This window comes from Pogona vitticeps, chromosome 5 (genome assembly GCF_051106095.1).
Source record: "Pogona vitticeps strain Pit_001003342236 chromosome 5, PviZW2.1, whole genome shotgun sequence".
Taxonomy (NCBI): domain Eukaryota; kingdom Metazoa; phylum Chordata; class Lepidosauria; order Squamata; family Agamidae; genus Pogona; species Pogona vitticeps.
In genome coordinates this window covers 130,261,972-130,285,357 of record NC_135787.1, presented here as the reverse complement: position 1 = coordinate 130,285,357, position 23,386 = coordinate 130,261,972, and the positions used below count along the sequence as shown (strand labels likewise).

Below are 23,386 nucleotides of genomic sequence, written 5' to 3'. Positions count from 1 at the left end.
AGAACCGCAGTCAGCTCCAGGTCTTGTTTTTGCTGACTGTATAGAGCTTCTCCATCTTTGGCTGCAGAGAATATAATCAATCTGATTTCGATATTGCCCATCTGGTGATTTCCATGTATAGAGTCGCCTCTTGTGTTGTTGGAAAAGAGTGTTTGTGATGACCAGCTTATTCTCTTGACAAAACTCTATTAGCCTTTGTCCTGCTTCGTTCTGAACTCCAAGGCCAAACTTCCCTGTTGTTCCTTTTATCTCTTGGCTCCCTACTTTAGCATTCCAGTCCCCTAGAATGAGAAGAACATCTTTCTTTGGTGTCAGTTCTAGAAGGTGTTGTAAATCTTCATAGAATTGTTCAATTTCAGTCTCCTCAGCAATGCTGGTTGGTGCATAAACTTGGATTATTGTGATGTTGAATGGTCTGCCTTGGATTCGTATTGACATCATTCTATCATTTTTGAGATTGTATCCCATTACAGCTTTTCCCACTCTTTTGTTGACTATGAGGGCTACTCCATTCCTTCTACGGGATTCTTGCCCACAGTAGTAGATATGATAATCATCTGAGCTGAATTCGCCCATTCCTGTCCATTTTAGTTCACTGATGCCCAGGATGTCGATGTTTATTCTTGCCATCTCCTGTTTGACCACCTCCAGCTTCCCAACGTTCATAGATCTTACATTCCAGGTTCCTATGCAGTATTTTCCTTTACAGCATTGGACTTTCCTTTCACTTCCAGGCACGTCCACAGCTGAGCGTCCTTTCGGCTTTGGCACAACCACTTCATTAGCTCTGGAGCTACTTGTACTTGTCCTCCACTCTTCCTCAGTAGCATGTTGGACGCCTTCCGACCTGAGGGGCCCATCTTCCAGCGTCATATCTTTTAGCCTTTTGTTTCTGATCATGGGGTGTTCTTGGCAAAGATACTGGAGTGGCTTGCCATTTCCTACTCCAGGTGGATTGCGTTTAGTCGGAACTCTCCACTATGTCCTGTCCGTCTTGGGTGTCCCTGCACGGCATAGCCCATAGCTTCTCTGAGTTACTCAAGCCCCTTCGCCACGACAAGGCAGCAATCCATGAAGGGGGGTATCAGCCATGGCAGGGTTTTATTTTTCGGGGGGGGGGGGCAATTATCCTGTCTTCAATTCTCCCTTCCCAAAGGTTCTGAGGATCTCCTGGGATCCTATTTGAGGATCTCCTGGGAAGTTGTTGGGCACTGTGGAATAAGGTGAAATCTTTAATTTCCAAAAATTGCCACCATCAAAAAACAATTCTTCTGGTGGTGATTTTCAGAAATTAAAGACTTACAACTTAGTGTTCTTGTGGCTTTTCCATGGTGGAAGGGACCCCAAGGGAGCTTCAGGACATTAAGGGTTATTTTAAAAAAAATGATTTCCAAAAAAACACTGCAGCTAGTGATGCAGTGTAAGTTTCACTACTGGATTTCAGCCTTTAAATGGGCAAAACCTGCTATTTGTTTTGCCACAAATAATGACAATTATTTGGCTTAGAATTGTCATTTAGAATTTATGTAAAGTTAATAGTTTTACCTTTAGAAACAAGAGGATCAATTGTGTCAGTGACTTCAGGCCACATTCTGACATACTGATTTGGTATGGAAAAGCACACATTTCTTGGCTAGTTATGAATCACCAATGCAAACTAAAATCATTGGTTTGAAACATAAGCTATATTAACTGAACAGGAGAGCAAATATCTTGTTCCCCTTTCTCCCTGTTAATTGGACTCTCCCAAAAGCTTTTTGAAGGCTCAGCAGGCCCACCTGAAACACGTGGGATGTGATTTAGGGGTACACCAGGTAGGTGAGGAAACCACTCAAAATTAGGTGAATGGCTACATACCAAGCTTTATATTTATTCTTGTTTTTTTTTTAAGTATCCTTACTGTTTCAAATGCTTTTTTAAAAATCCTAAAACAGTTTACAGGTATACAGTTTGGAGAATGCAATAAAACTGATCAATACAACAGAAACAAAATAATAATGCTGGAGAATGTTCACTATAATTAACTGGGAGTAGCTGATAGATCTAATAGTTCTATCTATTAGATCTATCATTGGCAGAAGTGCTCTATAGTAGGAGATCATTCTACTGGTGGGAAGTACCTTTTGATTCAATAAGTGTTTTTTCTTTTTTGTAACTTTGAACAAATCTGCAGTGCAATTTATTAATTTTGTCCTGCCACAATTCTCTTGCATATTTATGATGGCATAATTTCATCAGCATAAACTGCAGCAGCAAATTGCTGCAAGTTAATAAATCAGCATAGACTTTGATATTGTGTGACATATAGAATCACATGGCTGGAGAGGAATAACAAATGCCCATACTGACTTCTGAATTTGCAGCAGCTGGACACTGAAATTTACACCAATTGAATTAAATGTTGTTGAGTAAGATTAAAAGGATTTTGGCCATTCTTTTAGAATGAAAAGACACACAACTAGTCCTTCTTGAGAAATTCTGAATTCTACCAATAGTGTCTGTCACTTGGAATTTCTTCAGGGCCTTTCCTGTTCGGGAATCAGTGTAATTGTGGGTGGCATATACTTTTATAGAGATCTTATTCTTCGTATAATAAGAGTATAAAGATCCCATTCGCCAACTGCACACTTTTAGAGATCTTTGAAGCTTTCATTCTTGCAGCCATACAGTCTCCCCCTTATGATCAGTCTTTTCCTCTTTCCATTGATCTTGGCAGTTCCGCCCACAGATCCTATTGATGTTGGACTCACTTTTTTATTTAGGCAAGTATTGCCCAACATCCTATGATGCCATCCTGTGATATCACAAAGGCTGCTGAAAGTAATAATAGTAGTAGTAGTTGCAGTCTTCTAGCACAAGGAGGGAATCTAGTCCTGTTCTTTCTTGTAGAACCTACGGCAAGATCTTTGTCTTCTAATGAATGGATGTATGAATACATGCTCATATACAAACATACTCTGAAATTCTTTTACAGATAGGGACAGTGAGGGTTATCCAAACAGCTGATGTGAACTATCTTGTCCAGAAGCACAATGTGCTGCACTAGTGCATACACTCTTTACCATTTGTGCAACCAGAAAACTCAGTGGAACTTCACCAGTTCTCCCTCCTCAGTGGTACACTGTATTTCTTCCAGAGTAATACTATCCCAAATAAATATGTATTTTTTCATAAAAAGATCCTGTCACCCTGCATATTGGTTTTCTTGAACATTTCTAACTAGATAAGTATATTCCAGTAAAATATTACACATGTGCACTTATTGTGGACTTATTTAGACCCCTTCTAACTGCACTATTCTATGATTATATGATCTGTTTCAAAATCACATACTTGTGGCAAACAGTTCTCCTTTAGGAAAAGGAAAACTGTAAGAAGTGTAAAGACTAGCAGAAGCATAAATTACACAGACTCTTTTCATCTCTAAATATTGAGTCTTTGGGTGCCAAGACTCAGCCTGAGGTATACTTTTATGGCTGTAAAAAAACAAAAAAGAGGAGAGTTGAAAAAGAAAAGTGGAGAACCTTTGCATAAATTGGAACATGGTTTCCATAACATTGGAAATTCTGACTGGCTGCAAGCAATAATTAGAACAGCATGAGAAGTGAGGGTGACGTTTTTACATACAGACTGGTTAACAGTTTAATAGTGCTCATTCAGAAGAAGAGAAACCTAATTAAAGTTGACAGGCTTTTTAATTAAAACACCATTACAGTATATAAAACACAAAGCTAAGGAAGGGGGAATAAAACATAGTGTGTTGTTAGCCACACATCTCAGCACAGCAAAAACAGAAACACTACTACTGTTCATTTCATTGACTACCTATGGCAGGGTGAGCAACTGTAGCCCTCTAGCTGTTGCTGGATTTCAGGTCCTGCAGGCCCTCCCCATTAACAATGCTGGCAACATCTGGAGGACCACACATTCTCAACCACAGCCTATATTATATGCATGTGCACAACACAAGCTTGGAGGGTTGCCTGGATTTCCTGCAATGTATTTCTCCTGAGAGCCATCCCCTGTTGCTGAGACCAAGCCCCAAATCTTTGTTTAGCAGATACCAGTGTCTAGACAGAAATACTTAAATAAACATCTAATCTGGTCTTGTACATTGGACATATTTCTTACACTTAACCATAAAATTTAAAATGGAGGATCATGAAGTTCAAAGAGAAGGATAAATTTTTCACGAAAGAAACTTGACTTCTTCACCACAAAGCAGAAACATATTCATTCACTCAGTGCTGCCTGTGTGTGAGAAACACAAATGACTAAAACTCAGACGTACCCTGCTTAATGTTTTGTACTTTGAAAAACAGCAAGAGGCCAAGGAAAATGTTTACAGCACTGGCATTTACTGTAAATATGAGCAAGAGTGCTTCTGGAAAAAAAAAAACAAGTCTGAAGAAGCTATTTGGATCCATTCCTCTGAGGAGGAGGAGAATCCAGTGAAAATGTTTTAGATTGGGATTTTTTTTTTTTTAATTATTTTTGTCTAGACTTTTTGGAGTTGAAAGGCTGGGTGATCTACTGTGCTGTTTTCCAAAACTGATTTGTACGATGGCGCGGCGTGCTTTGTAAAAGAACTATTTTTAAACCATTAACACTGCCCATGATGGAAAAGAACTGCTTGGGTTGGCTATATTCCAGTCATGTCATTTTATGACCAAGTATTAATTCTGTCAAAATGTTATTTGCTCATTGTGAGCTCAGAAATGAAAAGGTCATAGTTTATACTGTACTGGGTTTATAGTGGTGGCAGGGTAGAGCTTTTATGACCCTTGAGTTCTTCTGCAAGCAATTTTTGTGTAATTCTGGTAACTTTGATCCCGTCCTCTAGAGAAAAAGTGTTTTCTTTAAAAAAAAAAAACTCATGTATATCATCTTGTTGGGAAGATGTTGATATTACAAACATATTTATTTAATCTCCAAAGCAAGAGCTTTGTGTACCATTAGCTTGGCAGAGGAGATCTTCAACTGTTTTTCCCTGTGCATAACTATCTGTTTTCTCAATTCTCTTTTATTGTTTTATTTGCACTAATAATCCTTATACACATTAAATATGGAACGATAAGAATCGAGGATGGAACAGGGACAAGGGGAATGACATCAGGAACATATTTACTATTTCTACTGTACTGAATAGAGTTTAAGCAAAATAGTGAAATATATATAAAAAATCACCCAAAACCACACAAAATCTTCTGTATACGAGAAACTAGAAAGCTTGTGAGAAAGGGCTAACACATGCTGGGCTCCGTGCAGATCCAAATGAAATGTAGAACTGTGAAAGTTTTCTGGAAGCTGAGTATCCTTAAATAAAAGAGCCGTGGCTGAATGTGAAGAACCTGCAGATTGAACTGGCTTTTTATTTTCTTCCATCCAGTTCTCTTCCATACAGAGGATCATGTGGGGAAATGTCTAAATGAATCTGGCTTTTATGTTTGGGGTGGTAAACATGCTTGCTAAAAGCAACTGGAAAGAACATAAGGAGAACTACACGGGATCAAAGGCTTAACTATTCTGTTCATGCAGTGGCCAATCTTTTGCCTACGAGCAGTCTGTGGATTTATTCAAGGTTAATCGAGGACTAATGTGAATGGAGACAAACATGGTATTGGGCACAGCCAGGACCCAAAGTGGGCAGAGTTTGCTATGGTACAGAATTACAACTCTCTCTCCATTCTCTCTTCCATCTTCCCAGAAGCCATCTCCACAATGGCAAAAATCATGTATTTTGGAGATTGAGGCAGTTTGGCTGCTGAAAGTTATGATTGTCCAAATAGGCAACTGTATAACTAGGCTGTGTACCTAAGCAGAATATGAATAAAAATAAATAGAAGATAAATTTATACCAAAAAATTGTAGTTGTCAGAAAGCCACTCCAAATCAATAGATTCCAGAATGGTTGTGAATGTTTGGCTTTGTCAGGTTTCCAGGGAAAGGGGATTCCATAACTGTGGGCTAGTCATTAAAACTGTCTCACTGAGTTCCTTTTCTGGCTGTTCTTACCTGGCACATCCTCCTTTGAACTTCCAGACTCCATTGATTCATACACATAGGTCATGGGTCGGGAAACAGGGGTAAATTACCCCAAATGGGGTAAAAGTGAAAATCCTGAGGGTAATGAGCTGGCTGCTACCCCCCTCCCTCCCACCCACCCCACCCTCTGCAGCCAAAGCTTTAATTGTAAAGCACCTTGTTCTGTTACCTCCTTCGTTGCAGCAGGGAGCTCCTAAATGCTCGGTTCTGTTAGAGAGATCGGAGAGATAAGCCTAATTGGATGCAGCTGGGGATTAGCCCTGGGCAATCAGCCAATCCGGGGCTTCTGAATGACTGCTTCCTCCGGAAATGACTGCAAACAAGCAGCATGAGGGAAAGGAGCAAGCAAGGGAAAGGAGGGAAGAAAGAAGGGTGCAAGAAACTGAGGACTTCATCAGGCTTATTTAAATGTACAAAATGGAGGGAGGGAGGTGTGTGTGTGGGGGGGGGGTGCGTGGGGGGGTGGGGGGGTGGGGGGGTGGCAGGCAAGTAAAAGTGAAACTGAATTAAGGGGGGAGGGTGGCTTTTTAAGGTGCTGTCTAGGTTTATCATCACTTTCCTCCCAAGAGGCAGGCATCTTTGAATTTTGTGGCTGCTGTCTCCATCTGCAGTGATCATGGAGCCCAAGAAAGTGAAATCTGTCACTGCCTCCATCTCTTCCCCTTCTATTTGCCAGGAGGTGATGGGACCAGTGGCCATGATCTTCCTTTTTTTGATGTTGAGTTTCAGACCATTTTTTGCACTCTCCTCTTTCATGCTCATTAAAAGGTTCTTTAATTCCTCCTCACTTTCTGCCATGCTTTTGCATAGTCAATGAAGCAGAAGTAGATGTTTTTCTGGAACTCTCTGGCTTTCTCCATAATCCAGCGCATGTTAGCAATTTGGTCTCTAGTTCCTCTGCCCCTTCAAAATCCAGCTTGTACTTGTGGGAGTTCTCGGTCCATGTACTGCTGAAGCCTGCCTTGGAGGATTTTGAGCATAACCTTGCTAGTGTGTGAAATGAGTGCAATTGTATGGTAGTTAGAGCATTCTTTGGCACTACTCTTCTTTGGGATTGGGATGTAGACTGATCTTTTCCAGTCTTCTGACCACTGCTGAGTTTTCCATTGATGATGATTAAAAAAGCACACTGGTCCTTTGATATTGGGCTGTGGCACCAGGGTGGGTGACATGACCTTTAGCCTAGTTTTTCCTTTTTGCACACCACACACAGAATGATTAAAGTGGTAAGGAAACACACACACACCCAATTCTGCATTGGCTGTCTCTAGAAAGCATGTCATTGCTAGCACCACTCTGGCAGCCACTAATGATCCTCTGCAAGCTAGCAAAAATTTAATGCAACTTGCTAGGCACGTTGGACACCTTACTACTCCCTATACCACACCATGGCTGGATTGCAATGTGTTCCAGCAAAAATAGTGCACATCTTTATCACATTTGGTGCATCCTGCTAGTTCAGTACACAGCCTGTGTAGATTCAATAATATTTTTTATTCAAATAATGTATGATTTCCTTCCTTTCGAATCAAGGGGGTAATGTCGGCATATATAATTTTTTTGCGGGGTAAAAGGTAAAAAAGTTTCCTGACCCCTGACATAGGTATATTGAACTCAAGTATCAATTACTGTCCCATTACTGACCCATTACTGTCACTAAGTCAAGTGGGATTTCATTCCAGAGTATTAAAGCAGAAGGACAAGCATTCAAAAATAACGGAGTTACCAAAACTAGCAATTTCCTATAAAATTTAGTGCACACTTCTATATCCAGAAGTTTTACTGCTTTGCACATTTTAGTAATGGATATTCTTCAGTCTTACAATATATTTATCTTCTTGATATTTTAATATTTCTGTGTCAAAACATTCTGTACCATATTTAACCCAAAATTTAGGATGCGATTAGACAAGGAAGCTCTTTTGGGTTGGACTGATCTCAAGTGTCTGATGGGGCCATTCAAATAGCATTTAGATCAGTGGTCCCCAACCTTGGGCCTCCAGATGTTCTTGGACTGCAACTCCCAGAAGCCTTCACCACCACTTCTGCTGATCAGGATTTCTGGGAGTTGAAGTCCAAAAACATCTGGAGGCCCAAGGTTGGTGACCATAGATTTAGATGGATGTTTCTGTTCAAACAGAAATGTTTGCTTATTTTGGGTAGTTTTGAGGCAAGAGACCACATACATCTGAAAACACTGCTGTCCACCCCCTCTTCTGTCATTTGAACAACCCTCTTGCTTGCCTCTTCCCCACCCGGCCTTTCATCCCCTTGTTTCCTTGCAAGTAAGTGCAGAATTCCTTTAAATGTGTAAAGTGCAGAGCTTAACAGGTCTGACACAGTGCTTATCTGATACAGCACTGCTTCTGATGAAATACTTTAAAAATTGTTAGAGCAGAGACAACAAAAGAGAAGGAGATGTTCCCTCTGTAGACTTCCAGAATATATCAGTGAGGTCGTCAATCGTCTGGAACAGTGGCTAATCTGCTGAGACTGGAGAAATGAAAGAAAAGGAAACAACCTGAGCTCCTCAGGGCTTTCAGCAGACCATTTTAAAAGAAGTGTCACACGCTCTGCACAACCATCATATCTGAAGGAGCAAGCTGTACCCTGCCATGGCCCACCCTCCCGAGTATATCATGGTCAGTGTTTCCACAGACACACCAGCCAGTGCTCACACATGCTGGAAATTGAAATGAAACAATGTTATCTCAAGCATTCCCCAAAAACAGTAGCCCTGGCTGGTGAACTGAAAAGGTGCAAATAATTGTGGACAAAGATCAAGCTGGTTCATGATTACTTGCATGCCATATAGTCAATGGAAAGTATATCAACTGTGCCAACTGCAGAACAAAAAGGGGGCTAAATCGTCATATAGTCCCCTTCTCACTTCAGCTTGCTAGCTGGTGAATTTGTTTCATTCAACTTTATATTTAACTACTACATTTTTGTAAGTGAATATATTCCTCCTTCACTCCATATCTCATAATGAAATGACATCTCATAAAAGAGATATATTAAAGGCTTTTATTTTCCAGAACAGAACTGGAATTTCTGTGCAACCTGCGGGTTGCAAACAAATCCCTCTGCTAATTTTAGAACCAAATTTCCCCAGTAGATTTTAAGGTCAAGCAAAAGATTTTGCCTTGAGTTTCTATTCTGAAGGAAATGAGATATGTTGTGATTTTGCACTATTAATATGTTTTGCATATAAATTTGTATTGGCAAGTGATTAGGGATTGACTGACAGTTGTATGTGGGATGTATGCAAATAGTGACAGTTAAAGCAGTTGAGAAGTTTGAAAAATATTTATGAATGCAATTGAAAGTTAATTGATTTATGCCAGTTCCTGACTTGAGAAATTGGGAGGGAGAGTGAGTGTGTGTGTGAGAGAGAGATAATTAGAGGATTAGTAGTTAAAGATATGACTTTGAGTTTGGAAGCTATTTGGAATGGGAATGGGTGTGGTCAGTTTTATGAAGAAGTTGTGAATAATAGTGTGATATTTTTAGTATTTGTGCCAAAGCATCTCTGTCTCTGTGTGTGTAATAGATAGTGTTTGCTCTTAAAAAAAGAGTAAAGTCGTATGATATTATACTGTATAAACTGACAAAACTTTGTTCTTACGTTTTATTTTTACCTGTTCACTGAATCTTTTTTTTATTCCTTTGTGTGTGTTTTAAAATAAAACCCTTTTGGTTTACAGTGCCTGCTTATTATTTTATCAGTAACTCTCATGTTATACCCACATGTAGTACTGGTAAGTGCAATGACAGATGACACATGGTTTGTGTAGTTTCGCCAAAGTAAACAAGATATGTTTCACCAGAAGGATTCTTACTTTTCTTAAAAGGGCAGTGTGTAGTCAGTCCTTAGCTGGGGCAGTTTTATAGCAGCGGTGTGAAAAGGAACACTGCTCTTTGCCCCCTTATCCCGGAATAACCACGTGAGACCAGGCGAATGGGTTAAACATGGGCCACACTTTATTGAAATCCATTTCATTCTCAGGAACATTGCCAATCATTTGGCGAAGGGTGTGTGTGTTCCTGCTGTAGCACAGATTCAGATTTCCCTTTGGGTTCTCGCTTGACCCCTGACCAGCCAATAGGATGAGCTCAGGCCTCAGTTATTCCCCGCTTTATTACCATGGAGTAACTATCGGCCTCCAATTTCCCTGGACCCCCTTTCCCTCTCTCTGTGCCGTCCGTGGGTCCATGTGCGTCCCCAGCGCATCTTTCCTTCCAAGCACTGTGATTGCCTGATCAGCAGTGCTGTCCATTCAGATGTGCTACAATTTAGTGCCGTTACCATACAACCCAAGTTCTGTTACCTTTGAATCCACACTACCCACCGCAGCAATGGGAATAGGCACAGTATTTCCCATGCTCCCCCTCTGGATTGGTGACTAGGATAATCTAAGAGAAGGAATCCCTGTTCACTTGCTTAAATAGCACCCCAAAATTTGGTGCAGGAGGTTGCATGTGGCTGTCATATGGATAGCAAGCTCACACAGGCAGAGAACGTACAGATGAACCCCACAGGGTGGCAAAACCTGGGTGGCAACAGGATATTATAGCAGACTTCATGTTGAGAACAGCAGTGTAGCAGGAGGGAGATAGGAAATGAATAAAAGCAGAAAAGGTTAGAAGGGGACAGACAAAAGAGGTGCTTTGAGGTCAAATAGCTTTGCGTTTCTCACTATACAACAAATAGGTTATAAATGCAACAAGGACAGGGACGAGATAAATTACAAGAGTGTAACGTAACTCCCATGAGTTGATCATTTCCGATTTATTCCTGTCAGTTTTACTTATAAACACAAGGAGCTAGTGGGCAGAGGTATTTCAAACTGCTAGATAGCTCCATGGTTTATATATCCGGCCATGGAGCCAGAGTTTGGGAGTTTAATTCCCAGTGTGCCTTCTTGACAGAGGCTGGACTCAAGGATTCCTAGTGTCCCTTCCAGCTCTGCAGTTGTTAGAGGATGATGATTGTTATTATTGTTATCATTTTTGTGTGTGCAAAGTATTTAAGGACATGCGAATGAAATTTTTTTAACAAGTGTCAACTATATTGATTGTAGCTTGGAAGAGATACATGTTCTAAATTAAAACAGAGGGGAGTTAGCCATTCATCAAAGATTGAATGTACATCCTGCAAGGGATTTTACACTGGAGCCAAGTGTAACATAATGCTACTTCCTGTAAATAGGGAAAAGACTGCTGTGAGTGTCACTTCATAGCTGGCTACCAGGCCCATAAAAAAACTGGAAGGCTTTTGAATGACACCTGTTTACGCAGAAACATTTGCTTGTCTCCTTTAGGCTAATGACTAACTTAAAAGCCTCTAGTTGCCTGTTTGCATGGTGCTTCCCGTAAGCAATCGAATAATAAATTTAGCAAATATGAACCTTTTTTTGGTTATCTTTTTATCAGCCAGTTATACTTTTTCTGATGACAGCATTGTTGCCAGTATCAAAAACAATGTTGTAGAGCTGAAAACATGTGGAAATGCAAAATGAAAACCATGAAGACTGAAGAAATATCTCTGTGGTTAAAAGGTATAACGTTTGGCACTTTTTAGCTTGGGGAGAAAAGTAAATTAGAACTCTTCCAGCTGGGACATCGGTATTACGTGTTCTCGACCTCATTCGGACACGGTGCTGAAGGAGAAAAGGATTCACTGAGGTTTGTATATAAACTGTTGTCTGCTGAACTGAAGGTGGTACCATGCTCATCTGCATGTCACTTTTTCCTCAGTGGACTTCAGCCTGCCTGGAGGTGCTGTCCTGCTTCCATTGGTTCCACACCAATATCACAGACCTTTCTATGTTAAAAAGTAATAGAGAATTGAAAATTTCTGACCTGAGGACCTGAATGCTTCCAACCAGCAATCTCTCACTACAACATCTACTAAAAACAGGAACTGCTGTTTTGCTAAACTCCACACCTAGAACAAAATGGTGCAAAAATTTAGATCAGGTGTTTTGGAAAGGTCTTGGAATCCATGAAGCTACAAAAAGAGATATTTGCACTTCCTAGTCATGATGGCTCAGTGTGGTTACTGCTGGTGTCAGTATGCCCAGAGTACCAGTTACTGGAGATCAGAAAACACCTTCAACATCTTGTGTCTTTTGTGCCTAAGCCATTTTAAAGCATAAGATTGAAGCTGGAGGCATCCACCAAGCTTGCTCATTTTCCAGGCAAAGTATGTTAAAGATAACCCACAACAATCATTAGATCCTGGTAGTGAAAGCCTTCATGAATATATGATAAAGCTACTTTTTAAGACTACAACTTCCAGAATCCTCCCACCAGTATGGCCTCTTGGGGATTCTGGAAGTTGTAATACAAAAAAGTAGCTTTTCTGGACTCTGTTCCTAAGAAGTCCTTGTGGGCTTGCCCAAGTCAGCTGGTTGGCAACTCTGAGCAAATGCTGGCACAGGCACATTATGGGCAAAATCCAGTTGGGGAAAAAGGCATGCAGAAAATCAGTGGTGTAGCAGGCTCCCCTTCTTACTTGTTATCCATTAGGTAGCAGGACTTGCAATCAGGTATTCCATCATGTATTTAGCTATTGGATGCTGGTGAATCATGAATAGACAGCTATCTAAGCAGGATTGCTATATAGACAGGATTGGTTACACGATCAGCCATATGCAACTGCAAAAGACAATAGGATTTTGGACTTACTACAGTTAATTATTGTATGAATATTAATGCTAATTACACAGTGGATTGAAATCTTACTATGGAAAAACAAATATTTGTATGTATTAGTATTTCATTACTTGTTGAATTGCTGTATGTAGCGCATGGATTTCTCTGTCTTCTTGTTTCTTGTTTTAGATTGAGGATGCTATCTTTAAATACTTCCGAAGCCAAACAAGAGCTGTAATACTGTACATCCCCTCTTCCGGCAGTAAACAAGATCTTCTGCTATATCAACGCATCTTTGCACAACAAGGTTATGGCGTTACTGTCCTTGAAGGCAGGAAATTGAGCGGACATGAAATTCCAAGTCAAGGTCAGAATATTCAGCATAATAATAATATATTTCCTTCTTGAAACATGATCAGATTGCCATTTTTAAAATAGCCTTATATCCAGAGTTTATAAGTCAGTTGGGGTAGAGGTGAAACATACTGGCCAAACTCCTCTTCTGTAAAATTACACCTGCATGAGCTGATGATGTCATCCAACACAGGCTTTTATTGCTCATTAGACGTTTCCTATTCCACACACACATGCCTGTTTCCAAGGCTCCCTTGGCATCCCTTTTGGCCTGAGGAAGCCTTGGGATCCTCAGGATGGGGTTGGTGGGTGAGAGTCTTTAATGCCCCCAAATCACCAATGTCAGTCCTGATCCTGGCAGCAGGACTGGCAGAGGCATTTTGCAGGATTTACAGACTCCCCGCATTCTTCCAATCTTAAACAAAGTGCAACCAAACTAGGGAAATCATGGCTTCAGATCCTGGCTTGTTCTTAAATCAGAGTTAAATACAAATTATAGTTCCCTAAATTTAGACTTTATGGGAAATTGTGGCTAATTAGAAGCAGATTGTAAATTAAGAACAGTTACCAAGGATTAATGCAGATCTTTCATGTGGTAAGCCAAAGTTTCCTGTTATGTGGCTTGTCATATCTCTGCACTTCAGTTCTCCCTCTTTTTACATTCTAAATTAAATTTCTTTTTACTCATGTATCCTTCATTCAGGTAGCATATATTTGAAAAATGTGAAGAGTGTTTAGATCATTACAGTCTCCATTGTTAGGGGAAATTATTGCTGTCTTAAAGGAAAAATTAAAGGCACGTTCAGCTGATACCTGTATCATTCATACACAATGAACTTTTATTTGGTTTTCTGATACCTCTTTTGAAGGTTTTGACATGGATTATAAACACAATGTAGGCTCCACAACTCCTACAGCTAATGATCCCACAACTCCTACAGCTAATGATTCAGCAATTCAAAGATGAATCAAAATACACCCATTCTGATCTTGAAATTTTTTTAGATATTAGATGAAGCCTCCCAGCTTGGCCAGTTCCCCACTAGAAATATGCCCTGTATAACCAAGCACACAGTGGAGCTAGAATTCCACCACCACCCCGAGCCTAGAAACAGCGTAAAGCACATTTGTAGTTAGGCAAATGTATTTTAGGTAGGGTAGAAGCCTTCCCCTGTTGACCTGAATAAACTGGAAGGATCAGAAGCTAGCTAAAGCTAACTACTTTCTGGTTGTGAGAATAGTGTACCTTTTATGGCCAACTTTTACAAAGCATAGAATACATTTTTCTTGATTGTAGCAGAAACACCTTTTGTATTGTAATGACTCATGGCTTCATAAGATCATGATGTGAATCCGCCTAGAGTGGTCGAAATGACTAGATAGGCAAGGTATAAATAAAATAAATAAAAAATGATCCGCAGATAACTAGTCAGGGCTGTTCACTGTTCCAGTGAACTGTGCAGGTCACCCCAGCAGATGATGTGTTTTGACATTAGCAACAATAATTCTTGAAATTTTTCTTCATCAACAACAAAAGATTTAAGAGTTTTTCAGTCATAATCCAGATGTTCCTGCAACATTCTATGCATACGGGAATTGCAGAGTAAACATCAAACAGATGCCATTTTTAATGCAACAAAGAAAGAAGTAAAATAAAAAGTTTGCTGCTAATTCTATCCCAAGAGTAAGAGGTCTTTTGCAGCTTGTTCAGATTCCCCAATTTAAGAATAAGCTTTTCAGATAAATTTAAGTGAAGTAAGTTGCTTACATACCAAACTGATGATGTTTTCTAAAGCAGATGGAAAATCATTCCCCCCACTTCTTGCAAGCAAATAACATTTTCATATATTTTTTTGAAGCATGGCACTTCATGTACTAGTTTCTGAAGGCAGGTCGTTTATGTTATGACATAATATTTTCCTAGCAGTACTATTCTAATTTGTAAAAATGCACTCTTTGGAAGCACTACTTAAAAGATTTAGGCAAGATACTGTATATCGAAACATGTGGACAGAAAATGGTAGGGTAATCACTCCCCCTTGACCAATATAATTTGTCAGCTTTATCTGATACTTTTTCTACTCTGTTTCAGATTTCAAAATTATGTCTGGTTCTTGTTTCTTCTATAGCTTAAAGGAGTATTTTTAGGCTTTCTGGAAGGCTGGCTCTGAACCAGTAGGCCAGGCTGAAAGAATATATAGGGAAAATGAAATCTTTTTCATTTTCCCTATACATCAAGTTGAAAGTAACATCAAGTTGAAAGGGCTTCGTAGTGTTATGAAAAACACTAAGATGTTCTTTTTCATTTGAGGCCTAAGAAGGACTTGTTTATTTGAACATCTCAAAGGACCAAGACAAGTCTCAAGACCACAGCTCAGTAGCAGGGCTCACACATGGATTACTGAAGGACACAAGTTCTATGCCTATGACCTCCGAGAATGGAGTAGCAGGCAATATTATATATATTTTAGACCCTGGAGATCCACCACCAGCGACCACTAGATTGTGCTAACAAGTGTAGAGAGATGAAAGAATATACCGACCTAGTATAAGGCAGATTTCTTTGTTCCTAGTGTGCTAAGTAAACAACACAACAAATAACATTGGAGTTCCGCTCTTGAGAGCGGATCAACTGACACATTAAGGCAAAAGCATATTTCCTTCTCTTACATTATCTCTCCAGCCTCCTCAATTTTTCAGAGCCACATGCCTGGGGCATCAAACATGCAAACAACACCATGCTGTCTCCTTAATGGCCGCTGACAAAACAAAAGCGGTCTAATTTTTCAAAATGAGGATTAAGACAGCCTCCTCTTAGAATAAACAGAGAATTGTTTCTAGATACAGAATCAAATTCTCATCTGCTGTGAGGACCTGAGATCCATTGGACCCTCATATTGTGGAAGTGAATAGAGAACCCTTGTGAGCAGGTTATTCCAAATAGCTCCTTATAATGTTTTATGATTGCATAGACGTAGGAATAGGCCAGCATGGTGTAAATTCACACTGGTGTCACAGAGAGATCCTGGACAATTCCTAAAGGGATGTTAAACAGAATCCTTCTTAAACTTTGGAGAGTTCTCACAAGTATACATATTTTAGCATTAAAAGGAGGGCTGGCCGCAATCCAGGGCTGGAGGACAATTTCTGTAAATCCACTGGAATTGAATTTTCAGTGTGTTAAGCTGCACTGCAATACTCCTGTTTCCTGGTAGAAGTGCTTCATTCACTTCACTGAAGGTATCTGAGAAACGTCTGTTAAAATAGATCAACAAATCATGCTGCCATAACGGACTCCTCCTCTTAGAACAGCTAGTTCTCATACAGTTTTTTTTTCTGACCACAATAACAATATCCCTGTGGCATTATAATACAAAGATTTTATCACATCAATTTTGGCATGGTGAATATGTTGTGAGAAGATGCCACTACTCATTGAGAGCTGAGGCTATCTGTCAGAGAAACGTTGACTTTTCAAAGGCCTTCTGCTTTTTCATATTGGTAAAAACTATGCACCATAGTGAAGGTGCATCGAGCTTTAACATTTACCATATGAAACGAAGGCAGTCAAATTCCTTTGTTATGACTGTACTGTAGGGGCAGTTTATACAATCAGTAGGATCAAACGGTGAAGCTTCTCAGGGCTCTGTTACTTCAGGCTGAAAACCATATACAGTGGTGCCTTGCAGGACAAAAAACTCACAAGACAAATGGTTTTGGCAATGGGGTTGATGACTCGCAAGACAAATGTTCCTATGGCCATGCCTCGCCAGATGAACGTTTTCCGTTTTTTGTTCCTGCCTCATGTTTGTTGATTTTTAAATGTTTTTCTGTGATGCTTAAAAAGTTAACGTTTTTTATTGAAATTTTTAAAATCATCTGCACAATATGTATGGCTTTAAAGAGCACTTAATAAACCCTTTGTAAACCAAATTTGACTTTGTTCTGACTTTTTTTGCCCATAGGAACGCATTAATTAGATATCAATACATTCCTATGGGAAAACGCATTTTGCAAGACGAATTTTTCGCAAGACAACATTAACTGCGGAATGAATTAAATTAATCTTGCGAGGCACCACAGTACAACACACATACAACACATGAGGCAGGAGGCAAGACCAATCTATCAGTAGCAAGCACGTACACATAACTGAATTGCACTGAAAAATACAAGCCCTATTTACAAATGTTATTTCACTGAAAAGGGAGGTGGGGTGGGGTGGAAACGTATAGCAAAGCAAAAAGAAAGACTCCAAAGGCCCCAGAGGGGAAAAAAAACCTACGGATTTGCTCTGTAAACATGTGGTTGCTATTTTCCTTTATAGTCTAGGCACCCACCTTTTGAGCTGAACAGGACACTGGATGTTTTGTTCATTTCATTGCTAGGAGGTAAAGGAAACATCATGAGCAGAGAGGTCACTAGAAGCTCAGCTTTTATAAATAAGAAAGCCTGAGAAATTAAAAGGGAATTTAACTCATGTTCCAGTAGTGTAAACAGTCCAATACAGTGAAGGTTAAATAAACATAACTAGGGACCCACTGATGTTAATGCAAGCTCAAATGCTCTTGTACCATTTATAAATCCATCTTTAATAACCACTGGGGAAGGATATTGATGATAAAGCTCTCTATAAAAACATTGCGGAGTAAATAAGAGTATCAGGCTTACCTTATTTTCTTGTAAATTGAAGAGGCAAGCAAAACAGACACTGTACAAGGAACATTGGCTTCTTAATTCAAAGCATATGCTTCATGTATTCATTTTGCTTTGAAAAGCAAAATACACATTTCAACTCCGTCTTTTAGTCCTGCCTTTCAGAAGGTCTGAAAATGATACAGTACTTGTAGAACTGTGGCAAGATATTTTTTGAAGAAGTTTTAAGTCTCCTTGGTTTGGTTGACAATGAAAACTTCGTGAAGCCTGTTAACATTTAATGTACAGAATCTCAGTCAATTTTTGGAGGAGAAGAAGAAGAATCCAGCCTTGATGGTGATCATAATCCAAGTATATGGGTCCCTGTGCATTCAGTGAGATAGTTGGGATGATGGATCCCAGGAATGGGTGTCGTTTGCATAATTTATGTCTCTGTGAAATCATGAAAAGGGTATGGGTAGGTGTTGATTTTAGCATTATCCAAAACAAAACAAACAAACAACCCGGCAACACCAATTAAATGATGTTAAACGTTAGACTTTGAAACTAAGAATAGACCAGCACCACCCCTACAAACTAGTTCTGGAATCTGGGGAACTGTGGAAGCTCTTGGCCACTTCCTAGCAGAAATAGACTCTACTTGATCCAGGAATTACACAATAAGCCAGCAATAACATTATTGGAATTACTCCCTGCTGGATCCAGTATACAAGAGCAGATGGAAACTTTGTGGTGATGAATGGAACCTTAGCCCAAGGACATGGCAAATTCTCACAGTCTGTTCACCAGATGCTGGTTTGGGAAGAGGGGATAGATTCTGCTAGCCACAAATTATTGAACATGTGAATTGGCCTGACAGGGAGAAGTGAAGCAACTGGTTGCATGAATCAGAAACTAATGGGGGAATTGGGGGACTGCCAACAAAGGGTGTGGGAATGGTATGGTGTCTGAAGCCTAGTGTATCTGAGGAAGGGAGTTTTCATGGAGCTAAGAGAGATATGATTCCACAAAAAGGAGAGTTCATATCAATCCATGGAAATAACTGCAAAACAATCCTCTAGGGCTAGGCAATATCTTTTTCAGTTACATAGTGGTAGAGTTGGAAATACAGCTGCTCATCATGACAGTCCCCATAGCCACCTTGCCCTAATCAGAATCCAAACATACTGGTCACTGGATCAGTCCATTTCAATAAATAAGTGGGTCTTTTGTAAAGTTAATGGCTCTTAACTCCCCATTCAAGACTAAACACCCACAAGTACTTTGCATTAGAGCAGGTGTAGCTTGCAGCAATATACTGTCCCTAGGAAAGTTTCTCTCCCAGTTGCTGTAAGAAGTGCAGCTAAGTCCAAGGGGAACAAGGAACCCTAAGTGGGATGGTGGATGATGTCTTAGTTCCTGCTTCCAGGAAACTCCCAAGGGTTCAGCCCTGCAAACTGGGGCTCTACGATATCACTGCCTTTATAAAGACCAGCTTCAAATAAAAATCTAGAACTCACCATCAGGTAAAAGATAGAAGTGTGGTGGTGGTGGGAGTCCTGTAACAGGGAATTTTTCACTATGTATTTTCAGCGGTGGTGACCATTGGTGGGTTGACAGTTATTAGCTGTGGGCCTAGAGATATTTCAGGGTTCGTGGGAGGGCTCACTAAAAGTTTTGTAATCTGGAATTCTTTCCTGTACAGTTTTAGAATTGCTAGTTCCAGGCTTTTCTAGAGGGAAAAGTTCAAGAGTTGTAGTTGTAGTTTTAGATATAATAGAAGAACATACTCTTGCTGAGAAGCTGGTTCCTGACAAAGGTGTACTGGGTATAGGATAGGGAACTGGGAATGCCTATACAATGTGTACACCTGGATTGCAGGTTTGACGCTGTTACTCAGTATGGTAGGTCTGCCTTAAAACAAAACTTATTTTTCCCATTAGGAATGTTATTCATGGCATCTTAAAAGTTTCAAAGTGTAATCCAGCAGTGTAGAGAAATAGCCTCACTTGTATTGATCAGTTGAGTGATTTGTTTACTCTCCCACCTCCTGTCCCTCGGGATCATCCACATGGTAGCTTTGTCTCCTGCTGGTTCTCCTTTGGCAGCGGTTCCCAACCTTTTTCGAGTTGCGATCCCCTTTAATATCCCGCTCTGAAAGGTCAAGGAAGACATTATTTAACAAGGGTTACAACCCATATTAGGTGACCTGTGACTACCCCCAGAAAAAAACTTTTTGACTCCTTTGAGGGTTATGACCCTCAGGTTGAAAAAAAAGCATTATGGGATGTAAAAAACTATGTTTCTGGACAGGAAGTCAGCCATGTGGATTGCATTTAGCCTTACACATCTGATGCTTTCATTAACGTACGCCCGTACAGGGCTGCCCAAGCTAAAGCTCTCTGCATATTTCATCTAGGCTGAAAAAATGAGGAAGCATACCAAGTCAGATCCTAAAACTGTACCCAACTGAACAGGCACTAAGGTTGTTTCTGCAGATTCAAGATGACCGACTCAATGGGATGAATCCCACTAGAACACCCTGGAGAAGATTCTCTTCTTAATCCAGAAACATCATTATGCTAGTATTACATGACAGAGGAAAATTTAATCATAACATTATTGCTTAATTATGTCCCTTTTTGTTTTTAATTGGGAGAAACTTCCTTGCACAGCTTGCTCATCCCCCATATTTGATTTAACTTTTTTGAAATAATGAAAGAGGACCTCTTTAAACAGAAATATTAGAGATCTGACAGACTGACAGATTAATAAGCTTTGGTGTTGGTATCATGATCCACAACTCAATTAATTCCGGGGAAATTTGGATATAGTCAGATACCATCCACTGATTCTTCAGTGGGAACAAAATTGTAGAGCATCTAGTTTTACTTGTTGCCAATCTGGCTTGTTAAGCTTGTTTCCCCTCCACCTTTTGGATAGTCTTAAACCTTGCTCCCAACAGATGGTGTTAATTAGCTGTTCTGTCTACTAATAAAAATTTCAATTAGTACCTAGTCAGTCATAAGAATGGAGGTGATTTGCTCTGCTTTACTTGTGGAAAGCTAGTGGGATAGCCCAGTGGTTTAGGTATATATATATATATATATGGCTGCAGAGCCAGAGGCTGGGAGATTGATTCCCTACTGTGCCTCCTGTGAGTAGAGCCAGCCTGGGGGTCCTTGATCTGGCTGCATAATCTCAGGGTGCTCCCATAAGAAGGGAATGGTAAACCACTTCTGAGTATTCTCTACCTGGAAAGCCCTGGAAAGGGTCTCCATAAGTCATAATTGACTTGACAGCATGTGATTATTTAAAACATTGTGGAAGAGGTATGTGATTGAGATGTGTAGGCATTGAAGTGCTAATAAATAATAAGATGGAAGCCCCTTTCCATAACTTCATTAGCTTGTAGTCATGAATAGGAACAGCACTTCATCATCTTCTTAATCGTGTTTTAAAAGCTGCTGCACCACCTTCCCAAGAACTAGCCTGTTCATCTGCCTTGAACATGATCTCTGTTTGTTAAACTGCTACAGTGGCTGATTGAAATGTTGGTAACCTAACCATGACGCTTGGTTTTGAGCATGGCGTTCTCTAGTACATCCATCAGTTACACATTTCTTGCAATCTATTCATTGATATGATTTTCAAAAAACCACACAATTGCTTGTTTGTTTTTGTTCTCTTGCCTTGCACTCTTGACAGTGTCACATGCTGTAAAAAGCACCCAAGTTCATTTTCAAGCCAGTCTGTTTTTCTTGATCTCTGCTGTGGCTGCCTCAGTTTGCACAGTAGTATCTCCCACTCTAAAAGCTCTTCAGATAAAGGAATGTTTGTCTTTCTCCTTCTACTAATTCTTTTGTCCATCTGTGTTTATTAGATATCTTAGGCATTCCAAGTGTCTCTTCAGAGGGCAGCATTCAGAAGAATGTGCTCTCTTGATTATTATTATTTTTTAAAAGCCTCATATTACTGCTTAATTTGCCCAATATATTGTCATGAATTAGACTGTCTCAAGAGAAAATCAGCAGACAGATCGAAGGAACTGGCATTGTGAGCCTGCTCCCCAAACTCATCAACACCTGACTTCAACATTATTTCACTCTTTTCATCATACGGAGTACATACAGGCACAAGTAATGTAAGGCTATGCCAGAACTCTCATTTTCTCTACTTATTAAATAATAAGGTTGGGTTTTCCCCTTCTTTTCTTCAGTTTAAGTGGATAGCAACAACAACAACACCCCCATGGACTCTCTGTCTTTCCTATTTCCCAAAGGCTCAAAGCTAAGGCCACTGAATGGGGGTAGCTGTAAACAGAGCATTCTGCCAGCAGAAACAGATGTTTCAAGTGTCTTTGCCCACTTGTACTTACAAAGCCCATGAGCACAAAATGACAGAGCCTCACCCCTGCCATGAAAGGATGTCCCATGAGTTGTTTTCCTGGCTACAAATGATGAACACTTCCTTCTAACACCTCCCACTTCCTCAAGGTAAGGGGTTTTCTTGGCTTGGAGTAGTGGAGGAGGTAGCAGGAAATTAACATCATCAGTTAAATGTCCTTGCCCAGTGAAAGTGGGACTCACACTACTGTATATTGTTCAGTAAAAAATGTGATAATCACACACACTCAGAAATAGCAATTGTGCATGTCTGGTGGGATGATATGAAGGTCCAAACAATATCTCTAAATATCATTACTTCACAACACTAAATACAAAACATGGAACATTAAAGAACTCAGAAAATGACAGTGTGCACACTTTTTTAAAATTTTGTTTCACTGCTTTCTTAGACTGGAAAGTCACTGTACGTCTTTTCCAATTTGTTTCTCTCTCTTTCTTAAACAGATGAATCACACTCCTTGGATCTTTTTATTTGCCTGTCTTCCACCAAAGCTGACCATGAAAACTGCCTAAATACAACAGAATTGCATCAAACAAGCTTATTACAGAAGGTATGGTTGCAAAATGTCATTACTCTGTAGTATTCTAAAGTATTCTTATACATATGTCCAAACTAACATTTTCATCTCTGTATTTATTATATTACCAAGCACTCCATCAGATGCAAGTTCTGGGAGCTTCATTTTAATTCTAATCAGTAGTCAACATCTACAGGAATTTGCTTCTATTTGAGCAGATACTTTGCATGTTTCAGGTGAAATCTCCAAAAATTGTCATTTAAAAAACCACAGACAGCAGAGCTTGGGGACTCATAGTCAAACCTGTGCCATGTGCATCTACTCTAGAGTTTGAAAATTGGATATGTAGTTTTACCATACAAGATGGCCTTACAATAGAACGTAGTTTGGTCCTGAGATAGCTTGGAGCAACAGTAGAGTGAGATCATATATGAAGACAAGAGCAGGTGATGCCTTTACTGGACCACTTAAACATTAGAATAAAAATGCTAACTTTTAACCTATACCAGTCTTCATCTAGCTATGCACCAATATACTGTGGATATTGATACACAACCTGATGAAGACTAGTATAGGCTGAAAGCTAGCATTTTTTTTTTTAGTGATGTAGCAAATGTATCACCTGCCCTTGCTTTTTTTATTGTATCAGGACCACAAGACTTTGTTGATGATATATGAAGAGCAATGAATATTTTTCTCATATAACATTCTCTCTCCAGGAAAAGAAATTTTTCAGGAGTGAAAATGCAGCCTTGCTTATCTTCT

The 23,386-nt window shown here is 39.8% G+C and overlaps 1 protein-coding gene across 1 annotated transcript in view; it reads left to right on the top strand.

Annotated features, from left to right (window-relative positions):
* Positions 1 to 23,386, top strand: part of CPED1 (cadherin like and PC-esterase domain containing 1) — a 131,770-nt gene that overhangs the window by 11,381 nt on the left and 97,003 nt on the right. Inside the window, exons 2-3 of the mRNA XM_020807332.3 lie at positions 12,895 to 13,072; positions 22,548 to 22,654. Coding sequence (XP_020662991.3) covers positions 12,895 to 13,072; positions 22,548 to 22,654 — 285 coding nt within the window. The remainder of the gene's footprint in view (positions 1 to 12,894; positions 13,073 to 22,547; positions 22,655 to 23,386) is intronic.